The sequence below is a fragment of the Ornithodoros turicata genome, chromosome 3 (assembly GCF_037126465.1).
Source record: "Ornithodoros turicata isolate Travis chromosome 3, ASM3712646v1, whole genome shotgun sequence".
NCBI lineage: Eukaryota > Metazoa > Arthropoda > Arachnida > Ixodida > Argasidae > Ornithodoros > Ornithodoros turicata.
The window spans coordinates 90,004,675-90,024,735 of NC_088203.1; the positions used below are offsets into that span (position 1 = coordinate 90,004,675).

Below are 20,061 nucleotides of genomic sequence, written 5' to 3' on the forward strand. Positions count from 1 at the left end.
AGATCCTCGGGGGGGGGGCACTGAAAAAAAGAGAGAATACGGGGGGGGGGGGGTCGCTATGTAGCAGGAAAATCTGCCGGAATGGGGGTAGAGGTATGTCTCGGGGGGGGGGGGGGGCGGGCCCCCAGGGTCCCCCCTTGGATCCGCCCCTGCCTGCGTGTTAATAAAAGGACTACAGCTGTTTAGCAGACATCGTAAAAAAATGGCTAAGTAGCTTAGGAAATAGTCCTCAACGTTTTCGTCCAGTTGCGCTATTTTTCGACGAGCTGTCTTTTTGATGAGCCATCCGCACACTCAACCATCATCCTTTAATGGTTTATTTGGGCACCGAACAATTGGGGCTGCATTAATTGCGGCGGTATACTAGGCTTTGAAGTTCGAAGCAAATGCATGAGGTCGGGAGAGAAGATAAAATGCCGAGTGGAGGCGGAATATCAGCGGCTTCCGACCCAAGTATTTTCCTTCAATCTACTGTCACCGGAACGCTGGATTTTCTTCTCTTCGAAATGAGTGTACCTGTGGGCATAGCTGGGCATTTCGGGTCGTGAAACTCACGATCACAATCATCTGATACGGCTTGAGCTCAGCCGCGTGGCATACGGACTCACGTGAAAGTCGACATGGCGTATCGCTGCGTGAGCTCTACCATGCCGCATATTAGCGCACTCACCAGATAACATCGCACCTGCGACCATAGATAACCCGTAACCCATGCTCTGGTCGCACGTGTGGTGTCATCCAGCGCGCAACATGCGGCATGATCGAGCTCAGCGATACGCCATGCATATCGGCCCTCACGTGAGTTCGCAGCCTGCTGCGGCTGAGCTCGCGCCTTATCAGGTGATTGTGATCGTGAGTTCCGCGGCACAAAATGCCGAGCTATGCCTGTGGGACAGACGTTCTTTGCGGATAAAACGACAGCGGACAAGTACCCGTGTGCAGACTTGTACGTACTCAAAATACAGTATTTTAAATACTTTTTCCGGTACTTTGGTACTCTACTCAATGCTTTTTGCGACACGTATTTTTAAAGTATTTGAAATACTTCCTTCAGCAGAATTGGCGGACACCACGATTTAGTTCACGAAAGTGGCACCACGTGGCGTATCCACCTTCAACTCTCCCTCATGTTCTTTTCCCCCTTTCTTCCTATCCTTTCCCTCGTGCTCTTCGATACCCCGTCGGTAATCCCGCTGCCATACCCACAACGGAGTACAATGTGCTCTTCTGGCCTAGATCTTCAAGTACACAAACAAAGCTGTGAAAACCAGTAGAGCTTGGCCGTGTCGTGTGTTTTGAGATTCTGCCAGTCGTTTTCCCCATGCAAAGGAGTCGCGTTTGACAAAATCGTCTGCGAGGTTTCTCTCGGACTGCCAAACTGAAATTCCACGAACTTTGTTGAGTGATAGCGCATGATGTGTAAAAAAGAAAGCCCGAGCTGCTATGGGAGAAACAAGAAAGGTCCCGTGCGCGCCTACGCGGTATATCGATGTCCGTGAATTAAAAAAAAAAAAAAAAGAAGCGAAACAAAAAAGAAGCGCATTATCTTTATTGCCCCCTAAGGTTTAGTGAGCATCGTCATGAGAAAATAAGAATATGTCACAGCCTAGCGAGTTATGTTTTAGAAGAAAAAAAAAGCTCATTTCAGAGTACAGTTCTGGTTTCGGTACCAGGTTTCCTGTCTTGATCGCACTACAGCATACGGGGAAATTTCGATATCTGCGTATATTCCGTATTATTAGCTGTGCTCCTAACAAATGTTACAGCTAGAAGAAATTTTGTCATTACACGAAAATAATCATCTATTTTTTTTTCTCTCCAATTATAAAGTGCAGTATCAGCTACTGCGCAGTAGGTGTATTCGCACGAAGTCTATCTATGCAAAAGGTGAAAACAGTTCTTTTGATCGAAGTCATCAACAATACAAGGACAAATATGATGTGTCAACGTAGCATGTAGTCTTCTTTAGTGCGTCACTGATGACAGAAAGAAAACCGAAACAGAGGCTGTCGTGAAACCACAGACATGTACTCAAAAACGCTATTCTGTGAAATGTAGCAGGTCACTGTTTTTCCTGCAGAGGTACATTTCTCATACTGGGCTCAGTTCTTCGATACCAATGAACGAGCTTCGTGTGTGTATGTATCGTCCCCTCCTTTGCTTTTTCCAATCGTCTACGAGGCCGTCTCGGACTACCGGATTGAGAATTTCAACAGCATTGTCCATTATTGTGTTTGACATTACGGTGCAGGGATCCAAGACAATTGCTCACCAAAAAAACTGCTGAAGCCGGACAATTGCTCACCGCCTCTTTCACCGCACTTATATGTAATTTTATTTCGCGTTCTTATGTGATGTGATTTTATTTCTTGTTTATGGCGTTCATATACTTGACTTTTCTATGTTAGCTGAACTTCGATGTACCTCGAAATAAAGTCATCGAAATCCCCGCTGCAAAATAAACACTGTAAATAAATGTTATCTAACTACAAAATGCACAGTCGCGCGCGGGAAACTGTAACAGCGAACTTAGACTAACCTGGACATAGCAATGCAAACACTGAACTTGGACTAACCTAATACGTGCTGTTCAGTCGTGCCGGCCCTGCTAAGCCGCGAATCGGGCGCTAAAATGCGGCTGCTAAACTGACTTGGATAGACATAGAAAATTCCTGAACTTTAGTGGTTAAACTGTGATGTGCTAAATAGCATGGACGTACCGTGAGGGGGGCAAGGTCACTTGTGAAAATTGGGCACACTCTATCTATACGTCACGATTTTTGTTCTCAGATGTCATAATAATATCATAATCAGTCCGCGCCACGGAAGGCGGTTGCATGCTTTGCCCCCCCCCCCCCCCCCCATGAAAAAAATCCGATAAGAACGCCCCATGGACGCAGGTCCTGACAAAGACTCTTCACGCGTGCCTGCATCTCTCGCCTCCCCGTCTTCACTGGTGGATTTCCTAGCTATTTGAAGCAACTTAGACAGCTAAGAATGAAGTGCATCTAACATAAAAAAGTCAAGCGCCATAAACGCGAAATAAAATCACAATATGAGTGTGGTGAGAGACCCGGTGAGTAATTGTCCGACTTCAACGGTTCTGTGGTGAGCAATTGTCCGGCCTCAGCAGTTTTTTTTTTTTTTTTGTGAGCAATTGTCCGGTGAGCAATTGTCCGCGCCCCACAGGACGTCTCGGTGTACGGACATTTTGGTGTACGGACTAACGGGAGTAGGACAAAATGTAGTTGTGGATGTGAAAGAAAAAATTATCCCTCAGGCTCCTGCGTGCCCAAAAGTACAAGCTCATGGCTTCGCACGGCTCATGAAACACATCACAACTGACTAGGTGGTGCTAGCATTTGTTCACCCGATTTGTTAAAGTTCGGAGACGCATTTGTTTTTAATGAGTTTATGTCGAAAAGTCGAAGGGCGGATTATAACAAGACCGAAAAATAAAGAGTTCCAAGGGGATGTCGCAACTATTAAATATAGTTTTAGGAGTAAGTGAACGGAAAATAAATACACTAGATTATTACACTCATGCTTCGCCTCTACCGACATAACCCACTAGTACGGGAGTCCTACCACGCTTCTATGCTTGTGCACATGTATGCTTCAGTCATGCGCGTGGTTCAAAACATGACTTTGAAATTTGATGTTCCTCTCTAGCCGCCCTCCCTCACCAGCCGCAACGAAGTGTGTTCTCCTGAAAGAAACATTTTTCTGTTGTACTGTGTCACTGAACGCGACACATAACTTGAGAAAACAGCAGGCAAAAGACTTGGTGAGCATTTGTCCGCTTTGAGCTTTCGTACTGTGAGCAAATGCCCTGGATTCGCATTTTTGAGCGCGCAGGAGCCTGCGGGACCGTTTTTATTTTATTTTTCGCCCACGCAACCACCGACCATTTTTTTTCTACACCCAGCGGGATCCAGGACATTTGCTCACCGGACATTTGGGCACCGTCTGAATGCTTAGGGCGGACCAATGCTCAACAGGATTTTTACGTGCGTCCTGTTTTCACAAATTATGTGTCTTGTTTGGTGGCAACAGTATAATGATAATAATAATAATAATAATAATAATATAATAATCATTTCATCAGTGTTTTCAAGGAATTTGGTTTACATGGAGAAGAACGTGCTTTACGTATTTTTTGTGTATTAAATTTAAGACCTGATCTGCATGTGTTTGTGGTCTCTGGTGGCTTTTAAACATTTGGGAAATTTTCTTTCTTAATATTTTACACCCCACGTTCTGGTCGGTGCTGTACAGATATTTATTTTTATTTATTTTTTCACGAGTAGATGAAGAATTGCTTTGTCATTTTGTAGTGAGTATTATCTCGAAAAGGGTATCCTCAAGGTACGGATACTATGAAATTTGAATCCCATTTGTTACATCTTTAGTGGAAGCATTTGATTAGATGTTACTCCCCTTGTATTTCTACGTACTTTTTCCTCGGTGATGGCCGCGAATTTTCAAGGCCTAAACAACGACATAGAATTACCGTGGTGCCCCTCCAAAAGCTGTTAGACTCGCTAGCCATAAAATTATTGCGGTTACCTAACATAATAAAATAATTTCAAATAATAAATTACGTGATTGACAATTATACAGGGTGCTTTCTCTAACGTGTCCAGAAATTTTATTTAAAGCGAACGATAAAAGAGAAACGAGCTCTATTTTTGAGCTACTTGAGAAACAGGTGCTACTATAGTGAAGCAGTACCTGTTTCTTACACAAGTAGCAGAAAAGTATCACTTGCTTTTCTTTTATCGCTCGCTTTAAATATATTTCTGGACACTTTAGAGCATACACCCTGTATACTGCTTCTGTGGTTTCACCTCAATCTTTTGTTTTCGTAACTCGACAGCAAAAGCTGACTGACTGAACCTATGCGTAGTGCAAGTCGGAGTGCATTAAACGTGTTACTTTTGTCGCTCAAGTCAATTTTTTTTTTGTATAGTGTTTCCTTTACTGCGGACCGCATTGTTTTTAACATAATTCATCACAATGAATCACTCACGGGATGGCCATAAAAATGGCTTATTCCATGTTTTTGTTCCATTTATGGAAACTTGAAGGGCAACGGGAAGGTGCAGAGTTTTTATGGACACGAGAACACAGGAACGCGACATGGTAACTTGGTAAGCTTTTTGGAATACAAGGGAAATAACGTCTAATCAAATGCTTACACCAAAGCGGTAACCGGCAAGTCCTGAACAAATGGAATTAAAATTGTATAATATCATAATTGCATATTATTTGTTGCAATAAAATGAGTTGAGTTGAGTTATCAGTACCTTGAAGATACCCACTTCGAGATAATACTACAAAATGACAAACCAATTCTTCATCTACTCTTGGAAAAAGGAAAAAAAAATGAATATCTGTACAGCAGCGACTAGAACATGGGGCGCAAAATATTAAAAAAGAAAATGCCCCAAAAGTTTAAAAGCCACGACAGACCACGATCATATGCAGAATAGGTATTAAATCTATAATAGTAAATCAAAAAGAACGTTCTTCTCTATGTAAACCAAATTCCTTTACAGCACTACATTTGATGCCAAGCCGCCCTCTTCCCTTTGTTTTATTACGATATGTCGACATCGTGGCAGCCATTCCTGGGACCATTTTTCCCGGAACCGACGTTGCAGTTATCTCCCTCCCCCGCCGCTGTAACGCTTTGCACCGAAACGTCCGTGCACCGAAATGTCCTAGACCCAGTAATAATAAACTATTGTCTCAGGAGAACGTACTGTGCATACATAGTAAAAATCACTTCTGCCACTAGAGTTATAGTAACAGTTACGTTTTTAGAGTAACGCGTACAACTCTGCGAATAGCATACAATACAACAAGTGCAGACGCCCATCAGGGCTTTCGTACGTGCACATGACTCTTCAATTTTCTGGCCCATATCAGGCCAGGAATTTGAAAACACGGAAATACTAAATTTCACGTCTTTGTTGCATCGCACTTGTTATTTCTAGCTTGTACTGCAGAAAGCCAAACTAACAATTCCCCTGGGATGCCTTTGCTTTGTGTACTTGGGGAGAAGGTTGCTGCTTAGTTTTTGTGGTTCCAGAGCAAACTGTCCAGCGGCAGCGGGGTGCACAATTCCCTCATTTCAACTTCTCCGTCCCGGTCCTTTGGCAAGAAACAACCGGCTCATTTCAACCGACCCCAATTCGCTCGTCGCATTGCTTCTCCCGGCGAGTCAGACATTCCTCCGTTGTCGTGTTCAACCTAAGAATGGCATTGTCCGTGCATCCTGTTCTCCCTTCATTGGGAGTTGGGATGGGGAACTGGGCTACAATCTCTGTCACGTGGAAGGCCTGTAGAAATTTTTAGGTAGTGTACGTCACAGGAAAATTTAACCATCAACTTATGTCCATATTATTTATAATTCTGAGGTATAGCCATGCATTTGCAATGACTTGTGAAAAGCACATAAATCCCATAGAGCATGTGTAAAATACAATTGTCTGCGCCTTGTGCCTTTCACATATAATTGTAATAAAACATTGTTGCGTCTTATTTACTTATACTTCGCTACCGCAAAGAAGAAGGGAAACACAAAGAACATTAAAATCAGGGTGAATTAATTCGAGAAGTGAGCGGGGTCAACCACGTCATTGAGGTATATTTAAAATGCTGTAAATACAAAATGCATCGTCACATGCCACCAGTGACAACCACCATGCCAGTGGCACGTTGCGACTTTCCCTATTATATTCTGTAAAATAGAAGGAGCCGTGCCTTTGTACTAGAACCTCATTCTTCCAGAGTAGAACAAAGAAATCAACCACGGTTTTCAAAGATTCGCACATCGGTTTAAAATATACAGACAGCCATATTAATTTATGACATCTCAAATACCTGTCAGATAACGTTCAATCACGCGACAAAGGTGGTACAATTATCAATGTGGTAGTCTCACCGACCAAACGCTCAAGGCGTAAAAATGCTCACCAAGCTTTTTGCGTTCCTGTTGTTTTCGCAAGTGTCGTAAACAAGGAGAAATGGCCAAGAGAGACCAGAGGGAACGGCCAGCCCGAGGTGTCGGTACCTCTTTTCCCTGAATTGTTCGAAATCGTTATGTGTCGTGTTTGGTTTGTAGCACAGTATGAAATGTCTGTTGCAGGAGAACACACTTTGTTGTGGCTTGGGGGATCATCATGTTTTCAACCACGCGCATGACTGAAGCTCCTTACTAGTAAAATAATTCAAACACGTGCACAAGCACGATAGGACTCAACTAGTAATGGGATATATCAATAAAAGCTGAGCAGGAGCGCAGGGCATTTATTGGTCGTTCAAGTGTAAAAGTATATAAAAATAGCGCGGTATAATAATAAGCGTGGTCGTTTCGTGCCGTGAACTCTGCTTTTCTTTTCTTTTTGCTCTTTAATGCCTCAACAGTTACATAGTATATATGGTGAGACGCTAGGAAGATTATCCGTATATTCCTGGTCAGTGAACCTTAGAAAGGTATTTTGTACTCCATACCTCAGGGAGCGGTGCTGATGTGAGGTGGTGTTCTTCTGTACAGATAGCGAGCACTAGAAGGATTGTGCACTATGCCAACTAAGCAATTTTGGTTCAATACCGCCAAACAACAAAGAAAAGCGAGTTGTGGCTATATAGGGCTACATGACTGACAGCATCTAAGATTATCATATCTTGGGTCAATGGAGTCATTATTGTCTGTTATAAGTTATTACCCAACACCCCCATCGCAGGAAGACTGAAGCTGGTGTTTTAGCAGCTGTTGGACGATGTATTGCTTCTAAAAAGTAAAAAAAAATGATTTGAGGAATATAGCAATTTATTATTCGTTATACGATGACACAATGGAAAGGATGAAAATAAATTATGAAACTGTCAGGATGGGCTCATGGTAAAATCGAACGGGTGAGCAAATGTCCGGTCTTAGCTAATATAATTACTTAGTCTGTACATTATTAACTAATATCCCAGAGTATCGGACCCGGGTCTCGTTCCCCTGTTGCACCCACGGTCGGCGCGTTTGCTCAAATCTTCGTCCAGACGGCCGTCCAAGGCGCCAAAATGACATTTTGATCAATTTTGATTGATAATAACACTTGATATAAAATTGATATCAGAGATGTCATAATCTAATTATTTAGTCTGTATATTATTAATTAATATCCCAGAGTATCGGACCCGGGTCTCGTTCCCCTGTTGCACCCACGGTCGGCGCGTTTGCTCAAATCCTCGTCCAGACGGCCGTCCCAGACGCCAAAATGACATTTTGATCAACTATGATTGATAATAACACTTGATATAAAATTGATATCAGAGATGTCATCACCTAATTATTTAGTCTGTGTATTATTAATTAATATCCGAGAGTATCGGACCCGGGTCTCATTCCCCTGTTGCACCCACGGTCGGCGCGTTTGCTCAAATCTTCGTCCAGACGGCCGTCCCAGACGCCAAAATGACATTTTGATCAATTTTGATTGATAATAACACTTGATATAAAATTGATATCAGAGATGTCATAATCTAATTATTTAGTCTGTATATTATTAATTAATATCCCAGAGTATTGGACCCGGGTCTCGTTCCCCTGTTGCACCCACGGTCGGCGCGTTTGCTCAAATCTTGTCCAGACGGCCGTCCCAGACGCCAAAATGACATTTTGATCAATTTTGATTGATAATAACACTTGATATAAAATTGATATCAGAGATGTCATAATCTAATTATTTAGTCTGTATATTATTAATTAATATCCCAGAGTATCGGACCCGGGTCTCGTTCCCCTGTTGCACCCACGGTCGGCGCGTTTGCTCAAATCCTCGTCCAGACGGCCGTCCCAGACGCCAAAATGACATTTTGATCAACTATGATTGATAATAACACTTGATATAAAATTGATATCAGAGATGTCATCACCTAATTATTTAGTCTGTGTATTATTAATTAATATCCGAGAGTATCGGACCCGGGTCTCATTCCCCTGTTGCACCCACGGTCGGCGCGTTTGCTCAAATCTTCGTCCAGACGGCCGTCCCAGACGCCAAAATGACATTTTGATCAATTTTGATTGATAATAACACTTGATATAAAATTGATATCAGAGATGTCATAATCTAATTATTTAGTCTGTATATTATTAATTAATATCCCAGAGTATCGGACCCGGGTCTCGTTCCCCTGTTGCACCCACGGTCGGCGCGTTTGCTCAAATCTTCGTCCAGACGGCCGTCCCAGGCGCCAAAATTACATTTTGATCAACTTTGATTGATAATAACACTTGATATAAAATTGATATCAGAGATGTCATCATCTATTTATTTAGTCTGTATATTATTAATTAATATCCCAGAGTATCGGACCCGGGTCTCGTTCCCCTGTTGCACCCACGGTCGGCGCGTTTGCTCAAATCTTCGTCCAGACGGCCGTCCCAGACGCCAAAATGACATTTTGATCAACTTTGATTGATAATAACAGTTGATATAAAATTGATATCAGAGATGTCATCACCTAATTATTTAGTCTGTGTATTATTAATTAATATCCGAGAGTATCGGACCCGGGTCTCATTCCCCTGTTGCACCCACGGTCGGCGCGTTTGCTCAAATCTTCGTCCAGACTGCCGTCCCAGACGCCAAAATGACATTTTGATCAACTATGATTGATAGTAACAGTTGTTATAAAATTGATATCAGAGATGTCATCATCTATTTATTTAGTCTGTATATTATTAATTAATATCCCAGAGTATCGGACCCGGGTCTCGTTCCCCTGTTGCACACACGGTCGGCGCGTTTGCTCAAATCCTCGTCCAGACGGCCGTCCCAGACGCCAAAATGACATTTTGATCAACTATGATTGATAATAACACTTGATATAAAATTGATATCAGAGATGTCATAATCTAATTATTTAGTCTGTATATTATTAATTAATATCCCAGAGTATCGGACCCGGGTCTCGTTCCCCTGTTGCACCCACGGTCGGCGCGTTTGCTCAAATCTTCGTCCAGACGGCCGTCCCAGGCGCCAAAATTACATTTTGATCAACTTTGATTGATAATAACACTTGATATAAAATTGATATCAGAGATGTCATCATCTATTTATTTAGTCTGTATATTATTAATATCCCAGAGTATCGGACCCGGGTCTCGTTCCCCTGTTGCACCCACGGACGGCGCGGTTGCTCAAATCTTCGTCCAGACGGCCGTCCCAGACGCCAAAATGACATTTTGATCAACTTTGATTGATAATAACACTTGATATAAAATTGATATCAGAGATGTCATCATCTATTTATTTAGTCTGTATATTATTAATTAATATCCCAGAGTATCGGACCCGGGTCTCGTTCCCCTGTTGCACCCACGGTCGGCGCGTTTGCTCAAATCTTCGTCCAGACGGCCGTCCTAGACGCCAAAATGACATTTTGATCAACTTTGATTGATAATAACAGTTGATATAAAATTGATATCAGAGATGTCATCACCTAATTATTTAGTCTGTATATTATTAATTAATATCCCAGAGTATCGGACCCGGGTCTCGTTCCCCTGTTGCACCCACGGTCGGCGCGTTTGCTCAAATCTTCGTCCAGACGGCCGTCCCAGACGCCAAAATGACATTTTGATCAACTTTGATTGATAATAACACTTGATATAAAATTGATATCAGAGATGTCATCATCCATTTATTTAGTCTGTATATTATTAATTAATATCCCAGAGTATCGGACCCGGGTCTCGTTCCCCTGTTGCACCCACGGTCGGCGCGTTTGCTCAAATCCTCGTCCAGACGACCGTCCCAGACGCCAAAATGACATTTTGATCAACTTTGATTGATAGTAACAGTTGATATAAAATTGATATCAGAGATGTCATCATCTATTTATTTAGTCTGTATATTATTAATGAATATCCCAGAGTATCGGACCCGGGTCTCGTTCCCCTGTTGCACCCACGGTCGGCGCGTTTGCTCAAATCTTCGTCCAGACGGCCGTGCCAGACGCCAAAATGACATTTTGATCAACTTTGGTTGATAATAACACTTGATATAAAATTGATATCAGAGATGTCATCATCTAATTATTTAGTCTGTATATTATTAATTAATATCCCAGAGTATTGGACCCGGGTCTCGTTCCCCTGTTGCACCCACGGTCGGCGCGTTTTTTCAAATCCTCGTCCAAAATGCGCCAAAATGACACGCCAAAATGACATTTTGATCAACTTTGATTGATAATAACACTTGATATAAAATTGATATCAGAGATGTCATCATCTATTTATTTAGTCTGTATATTATTAATTAATATCCCAGAGTATCGGACCGGGGTCTCATTCCCCTGTTGCACCCACGGTCGGCGCGTTTGCTCAAATCTTCGTCCAGACGGCCGTCCCAGACGCCAAAATGACATTTTGATCAACTTTGATTGATAATAACACTTGATATAAAATTGATATCAGAGATGTCATCGTCTATTTATTTAGTCTGTATATTATTAATTAATATCCCAGAGTATCGGACCGGGGTCTCATTCCCCTGTTGCACCCACGGTCGGCGCGTTTGCTCAAATCTTCGTCCAGACGGCCGTCCCAGACGCCAAAATGACATTTTGATCAACTTTGATTGATAATAACACTTGATATAAAATTGATATCAGAGATGTCATCATCTATTTATTTAGTCTGTATATTATTAATTAATATCCCAGAGTATCGGACCGGGGTCTCATTCCCCTGTTGCACCCACGGTCGGCGCGTTTGCTCAAATCTTCGTCCAGACGGCCGTCCCAGACGCCAAAATGACATTTTGATCAACTTTGATTGATAATAACACTTGATATCAAATTGATATCAGAGATGTCATCATCTATTTATTTAGTCTGTATATTATTAATTAATATCCCAGAGTATCGGACCGGGGTCTCATTCCCCTGTTGCACCCACGGTCGGCGCGTTTGCTCAAATCTTCGTCCAGACTGCCGTCCCAGACGCCAAAATGACATTTTGATCAACTATGATTGATAGTAACAGTTGTTATAAAATTGATATCAGAGATGTCATCATCTATTTATTTAGTCTGTATATTATTAATTAATATCCCAGAGTATCGGACCCGGGTCTCGTTCCCCTGTTGCACCCACGGTCGGCGCGTTTGCTCAAATCCTCGTCCAGACGGCCGTCCCAGACGCCAAAATGACATTTTGATCAACTATGATTGATAATAACACTTGATATAAAATTGATATCAGAGATGTCATAATCTAATTATTTAGTCTGTATATTATTAATTAATATCCCAGAGTATCGGACCCGGGTCTCGTTCCCCTGTTGCACCCACGGTCGGCGCGTTTGCTCAAATCTTCGTCCAGACGGCCGTCCCAGGCGCCAAAATTACATTTTGATCAACTTTGATTGATAATAACACTTGATATAAAATTGATATCAGAGATGTCATCATCTATTTATTTAGTCTGTATATTATTAATATCCCAGAGTATCGGACCCGGGTCTCGTTCCCCTGTTGCACCCACGGACGGCGCGGTTGCTCAAATCTTCGTCCAGACGGCCGTCCCAGACGCCAAAATGACATTTTGATCAACTTTGATTGATAATAACACTTGATATAAAATTGATATCAGAGATGTCATCATCTATTTATTTAGTCTGTATATTATTAATTAATATCCCAGAGTATCGGACCCGGGTCTCGTTCCCCTGTTGCACCCACGGTCGGCGCGTTTGCTCAAATCTTCGTCCAGACGGCCGTCCTAGACGCCAAAATGACATTTTGATCAACTTTGATTGATAATAACAGTTGATATAAAATTGATATCAGAGATGTCATCACCTAATTATTTAGTCTGTATATTATTAATTAATATCCCAGAGTATCGGACCCGGGTCTCGTTCCCCTGTTGCACCCACGGTCGGCGCGTTTGCTCAAATCTTCGTCCAGACGGCCGTCCCAGACGCCAAAATGACATTTTGATCAACTTTGATTGATAATAACACTTGATATAAAATTGATATCAGAGATGTCATCATCCATTTATTTAGTCTGTATATTATTAATTAATATCCCAGAGTATCGGACCCGGGTCTCGTTCCCCTGTTGCACCCACGGTCGGCGCGTTTGCTCAAATCCTCGTCCAGACGACCGTCCCAGACGCCAAAATGACATTTTGATCAACTTTGATTGATAGTAACAGTTGATATAAAATTGATATCAGAGATGTCATCATCTATTTATTTAGTCTGTATATTATTAATGAATATCCCAGAGTATCGGACCCGGGTCTCGTTCCCCTGTTGCACCCACGGTCGGCGCGTTTGCTCAAATCTTCGTCCAGACGGCCGTGCCAGACGCCAAAATGACATTTTGATCAACTTTGGTTGATAATAACACTTGATATAAAATTGATATCAGAGATGTCATCATCTAATTATTTAGTCTGTATATTATTAATTAATATCCCAGAGTATTGGACCCGGGTCTCGTTCCCCTGTTGCACCCACGGTCGGCGCGTTTTTTCAAATCCTCGTCCAAAATGCGCCAAAATGACACGCCAAAATGACATTTTGATCAACTTTGATTGATAATAACACTTGATATAAAATTGATATCAGAGATGTCATCATCTATTTATTTAGTCTGTATATTATTAATTAATATCCCAGAGTATCGGACCGGGGTCTCATTCCCCTGTTGCACCCACGGTCGGCGCGTTTGCTCAAATCTTCGTCCAGACGGCCGTCCCAGACGCCAAAATGACATTTTGATCAACTTTGATTGATAATAACACTTGATATAAAATTGATATCAGAGATGTCATCGTCTATTTATTTAGTCTGTATATTATTAATTAATATCCCAGAGTATCGGACCGGGGTCTCATTCCCCTGTTGCACCCACGGTCGGCGCGTTTGCTCAAATCTTCGTCCAGACGGCCGTCCCAGACGCCAAAATGACATTTTGATCAACTTTGATTGATAATAACACTTGATATAAAATTGATATCAGAGATGTCATCATCTATTTATTTAGTCTGTATATTATTAATTAATATCCCAGAGTATCGGACCGGGGTCTCATTCCCCTGTTGCACCCACGGTCGGCGCGTTTGCTCAAATCTTCGTCCAGACGGCCGTCCCAGACGCCAAAATGACATTTTGATCAACTTTGATTGATAATAACACTTGATATCAAATTGATATCAGAGATGTCATCATCTATTTATTTAGTCTGTATATTATTAATTAATATCCCAGAGTATCGGACCGGGGTCTCATTCCCCTGTTGCACCCACGGTCGGCGCGTTTGCTCAAATCTTCGTCCAGACGGCCGTCCCAGACGCCAAAATGACATTTTGATCAACTTTGATTGATAATAACACTTGATATAAAATTGATATCAGAGATGTCATCATCTATTTATTTAGTCTGTGTTTTATTAATTAATATCCCAGAGTATCGGACCCGGGTCTCGTTCCCCTGTTGCACCCCGGGTGTGCCCTTTGGATATCCGGAAGGAATAGCCCTTCGCCTTTCGAACTGTTTCCGAGTTTCGACGCATGCGTATTACGGTAATACTAGAACTTGGTGCGCGGGACGCCCAAGAACGGATTCTTGTCTGGGACGCATGTTTAAAGGCCCAGGGTGCATCAGGGTTAACACTCACACACCGTGCGGTGGTTGATATGTGGCCTGGAGGATGTACTGATTCAAAATAGGCGATGACATTTCAAAAATTTTACTTTCTTTATCGGAAAATCATGGTCTAAAAATGGGCCCTGTGCAAAAATCGACGAAATCCCCATAGGCGCAATGCATTAAAATTCATTTGACATGGGTGCACTAGATATACATTCTGCTGCTGCCATTCTTGTTTCCAGGAGTTCTTTACATGTTGTTCTTACTTCTTAGACGATGACATCTTAAAATTTTTATTCGGTTTTGGCGTTAATTGGCATAAACGCAATTTCTCATTGTACTCCTGTCCTGTAAGGCCGCTTCCCGCAATGCAGTTCGGTATAGCGGTGGAGCGTGCCGACGGGAGGGTGACCGCGAATTCTGCGAATGAGTATTTGCTACTAGGTGTTCAAAATACTTTCCTTCCTCGTCAAGCCGTATCCAGCACACTTGTTCGCCGTGTCCAGATTTTTAGCTCACTGGAACTTCTCCCTTCTTTTTCTTTCTGTTTTTTGGGAATTCGCGCATCCGCCATTTATCCTCCTGTACAATAGGCTGGTCCCACACTTGGCTTTGCTTGTTAATAGCCCGACCCCTTCGTCAGAAAGCGGTTCCTATTCATATTGCCAGGTGAATCCCCAGGGGATTAGGTACCAGAGAATCCCGGCATTTATTTCGTTAGTCACCAAAGCAGTAAACGCGCGCCAGAAGTTGAAAGACCCGAGCTGACATATAAGAGGGTCTACGAAGTTTTTGGGTTTGAACATATCACCAAAGTCCACCAAACATTACTTGACACCAAGACCTTGTAAATAAAATATATGCTTAAGTATGGCGGATGAAGTTTATTCCTTCCACTTGTACGGCAACGTTCAGAACACGCGCTTCACTTACTGCTAATACTAAAGTACATGAAAGAGTATCTTAAATACTTCTTAGATTACTTAGTATCCTACTCAAATTACTTTCAGTGTTGAACATTTTGTAGTCTATTTTAAATACATTTTAGGCGGAGTATTTAGAGTCTTATTTTAAATACTTTCGCGCATTTTTTTTTTGTACATGTATGCCCGGGCCGCGTGCCACTTTACGTGACTACTTTCTAGAGTGCGCACTCTGCCCCTTTAAACTTCTTCACCTAACCAGTGCTTGCGATGTTCGTGAACATTTCGGAACACCATATTCTGCGCACCTCGTAAAGCATGGCATGTAACGCCAGCATTTACTGTCCACGCATTTTCAACTGATGGTGTTACAAAGGGGCGATGCAATCGCTTTCTTACCATGTACTTTCCCCTTTTGCAGTTCTTTCACGCTTCGACGCACTTCGCCACAGGACCAAACGCTACTGCCCCACGGACACGGTCGGCGCGGGAGGCAACTTAATTCTGTATCGCGGGGAGCAACCGGTTTCGCATTTGAATGAATCAGCCCGGCAACCTCATAACGTGAGTAATAAGTCCATAAAATACCTCTTAAACGATTATGGATGGAAGCGCCTCTTTAACTGTGTCACGGACAGGCCCAGCGGTTATGCTTTTCGTTGAATGGATCGCCGTCTCGCTTGCCCTGTCAAGGTTTTGTTTATCAACTCTTCAAGTTGGAGGACGTTGTTACGGGAAGCCCGATGCGGCACCGGACGTTGTCAGTGCACGACTTCTGGATTTCACTTGCAAACGTCTTACATTAAACATACGATTCAGAATCGTGTTCCTTTGGAAACCACATGTAATGACATAAAGCGACAGCCTCGTAGAGGTCGGGCGATTCCTGAACTTAAATGAAACTATATTCACGATTCCTTTAAGATAGGGATGGGCCAACCGAACCCGCAAATCCTCGAATCGTAGGCAGTGATTCGAGATTCGGGAGTCCGATTCCCAGTGCCCAAAACGGCGAATCGAATCTTTTGAATCCACCAATCGCGTTTAAAGTTAGCGCCTCCGGAGTCCGCCGAAAGCCTGATTGGCCGGCGGGACCCACGGCGCGCCAGAACCACAGCATAAAGTTCAGACATTACAAGTTTAAAAGTACACTCTTAAAAATGAGGGGGGAGGGGGGGGGGTGTCGAGGTAGCTTGCCGTTGTTGGCCGCACTCAAGTGGGCATCGTCACGACTATAGAAAAAAAAAAGAAAAAAAAAAAAGAAAAGGAAAGTGGGAGAGGGGAGTTGACGACTTCAAAGTGATGCATAGGGGCAGGATGACCGATAGTGATTGGGACGGAGGCACACTGTAGGTGAAAGGTGCACTAGGGTGGTCTTTCCGCTAGGCCCGTTTCTTGAAGAAAGCGCACGAGGCCGCGAGTTTTTAAAAGTCTTAAAAATGAACTTCACCACATAGCACGCCCCTAGCCAACCATAATCCCGAATGGCAACGTTATCGACCGTCATATGTTGAAAACGGGAGGCGGAGCATATTTTGTGGCATTATGCACGGCACAGAATACGCTCCGCCTCCCGTTTTTAACAAATCAGGGGCGAGAACGTTGTCATTCGGGATGATGGTTGGATAGGAGCGTGCTATGTGGTGAAGTTCATTTCTAAGAGTGTAACATGGTTTTGCTTTTGATTGTTTCTTAGCTTTATTCAGAGAATGGACTCCATAGTTATCTTATTTCCAGTAGTCGATGAACAACATATTAAATGAATTGCATTTAAGAATAAGTATATAGGGGTACGTCTTCTGAAAGTGAACTATTATTTAATTTGTTTTTCATTAAACAAAGATATCAAATTGTGCTTCAGAACACTTTTCCGCAGAGGTGTTTTTTTTTCCTGGCTTTTCAAACTTTGTTTCAAAAGAAAGCATTCGAAAAATTCGAGATTCGTAAGATTGGTAGATTCGCAGAACCTTCCTTGGGTTCGGATTCGGAAAATTCTCGATTGGATTGTATATGAATATATATATATATATGTATGGCGCGGTTAGTCCCGACCCAGTCAGGACTGGCTACTGCTTCTGGATTTGTCCCATTTTTACTTTAAGATAAAAACCTGTGAAAATTTAACGAAGTTGTGTTCGAGAAATTTGCACAAATGTATTGTTACAACGAACGCCGGATAGTGACAGCAATTAGCACCTCCCTTTCAAAAATAGCTTTGTGAAGCAGAACCTTGCATGCAATGTAACCTTTCCACAGCTTGACATTTTTCATGACTTATAGCCAACACTTTCTCTCTGTCTCTCTTTTCTCGTCCATTTATTTGAAGTACGTGGGAGGGAACAGAAACCAAATGAAGCACGTTTCCGTGTCGATTACCTTACGCTTGTTTTTTGCTTTTGTGACAGCATGTATATGATTGTATTGCACAAATTGTATGTGTTGTAAATTTGCGTGAACAACTATGCGTGACAAGAAAATATTGCTCAAAGTACGATCACTAGATCATAGTCGGCAAGCTAACATTGTGATCAGCGTTGTCGACACTCAGTTAAAGAGCTCTTGCAGTCGAAAACAACCCATGCGAACATCACCTTTGCTGACATGAATGCGGCAGCTTTAAACCATCAGCGTAAAAAGACACCGTTATATCATCACCACTATCATCATCATCATAACCATCATAATCATCAACAACAAGACCATATGAAGTCGAATGGGTCAAGTAGTTTAGCTCAGACATTTTTTTTTCCTCACGGGTACGTTGGTCACAGATTTGAATGAGCTGCGTGCAGCGACGTACCTGCACACAAACATTATTTTTTTTTTAGAGAAGGTGTAGAGCGTGTTGGTTGGGACAGAACAAACACAACGCCTCCGTGTGTGTTTGTCCCTGTCCCTCCGCGTTCTTAATCATATTAATCTTTTTGTTTCATATTATTCTCCGAGATAGTACTTCCCTAGATGAACAATACTTGGTTTATCTGCTTTTACGGAGGAAAAATAACACCATCTGGCCTGAGCTCGTGAAAATTTGACTCTACCGAGAAGTACACTTTAAATTTGTGTGGCAATTTAGCCCGCATTTTCAAAAAAAAAAAATTAACTTTGCATGTCAAAGGAAAGCCACTTTGAGATACGCATTTATCAAATGCGCCACCAAATCCGGAAGGTCGGCTCCCTGAAACCACCCCTACTGAAAAGCTTAAGAATGGCTTCGATGTGTAAAATGACTCGGAATGCACCCTATTACAAATAACCGTAGTAGTGGCATAACATGCGATTGGATAATCAGCCTAACAGAAAGATTGATAACAATATTCTTAATGAGATTCTAACTTGTAGGTAAACTTAATCTTATTAAGTGCACGTGGTAAAATGTGATTCAGCTCAAGTTCAATGATCATTATCAAGTCCAATTCCGTCTACACAAAAAAAGATTCAACCTGACTCCAAATCCCTGTGCAGAAAAGTGATACAGTCCCTTTGGAAAAGCATGGAAAAGCATGATTGAAGAGACATGATTCAATCGGAACCCAAACCCTTCCCCCATTTATTGATCGCCAATCAGATCCGAACCTTTCCATTCTTGTTTTCTTAATAGACATACCCCCCCCCTCCACACACACACACAAAGATCCACATGCCTCTCACGTAGATCTAAATCAAATCCGCGATTTCAAATCAGCAACACAGATTTTTTTGTTTTTACTACTTGACTAAGAGTATCCGGGTATTTTTTGCTTCTAACAGTTTAACACGGTCATCGCCTCCGGCTTCGTTCAGTTACTACGCGCCGCTTCTTGCTTCCGTACCCACTCTGAAGTCATCATAGCAGTGGTGCGCTGGAAACCATTACTTTCGATTGTCCGGCGAAGGACCTCGCAAAACACGGTCCATTGCCTCTCGCTTATGGAAGCCTATGTGTGTGTTTGTTACATCCGTTGACATTCAGAGGTCGTTGTCAGCACACATAGGAGGTCACTTGCAAGGGGTGAAACTTGTGAAACGCCAGTGAGGCTGAATGCCCGTCGGTTGGATGGACCAGTAAGGAGGAGAAGGAGAAAAAAAAAGGTCTTTTCTGGTCGGGGCACACAAACACACACCTGTATTAGTGGTGGCGGTGGTGTTCTTACCGACCTGTGTGCCTACTATGCATGGCGGCATTCTGTGGTACTGGGTCGACTTCATAGTGAGCTGTTCCAATTTTTCCTTTACAGCGCGTACGGCAAACCTACTCAGGCTTTCGGACGGGAGCTGTGATAGATAGACCGTTCTTCTCTCTGCTCGACTCCTTCCTCGTCACGTGTTCAGTACAGCAGGGGACGTCCAAGATTCACTTTGCCAAAGTGGTGAAGTAAACCATAAAGTAATTGCGCTACAATGTGGGACAACACATCCGCACATATCCGCTCTGCCGCAACACCGGGATAGCCGCTGTGCTGTCCCAATGGCATGTGCGTCAAA

At 42.6% G+C, this 20,061-nt stretch overlaps 1 protein-coding gene across 3 annotated transcripts in view; it reads left to right on the forward strand.

Annotated features, from left to right (window-relative positions):
- The window catches only part of LOC135388798 (uncharacterized), an 81,996-nt gene that overhangs the window by 10,504 nt on the left and 51,431 nt on the right, over positions 1-20,061 (forward strand). For 2 of the 3 annotated variants that reach the window (XM_064618606.1, XM_064618605.1), the window contains one exon: positions 16,019-16,161. In XM_064618606.1, coding sequence (XP_064474676.1) covers positions 16,136-16,161 — 26 coding nt within the window. In that variant the 5' untranslated portion in view covers positions 16,019-16,135. Of the gene's footprint in view, positions 1-859; positions 947-16,018; positions 16,162-20,061 lie in introns of those variants that run through there. The other variant, XM_064618604.1, reaches the window with a different exon arrangement.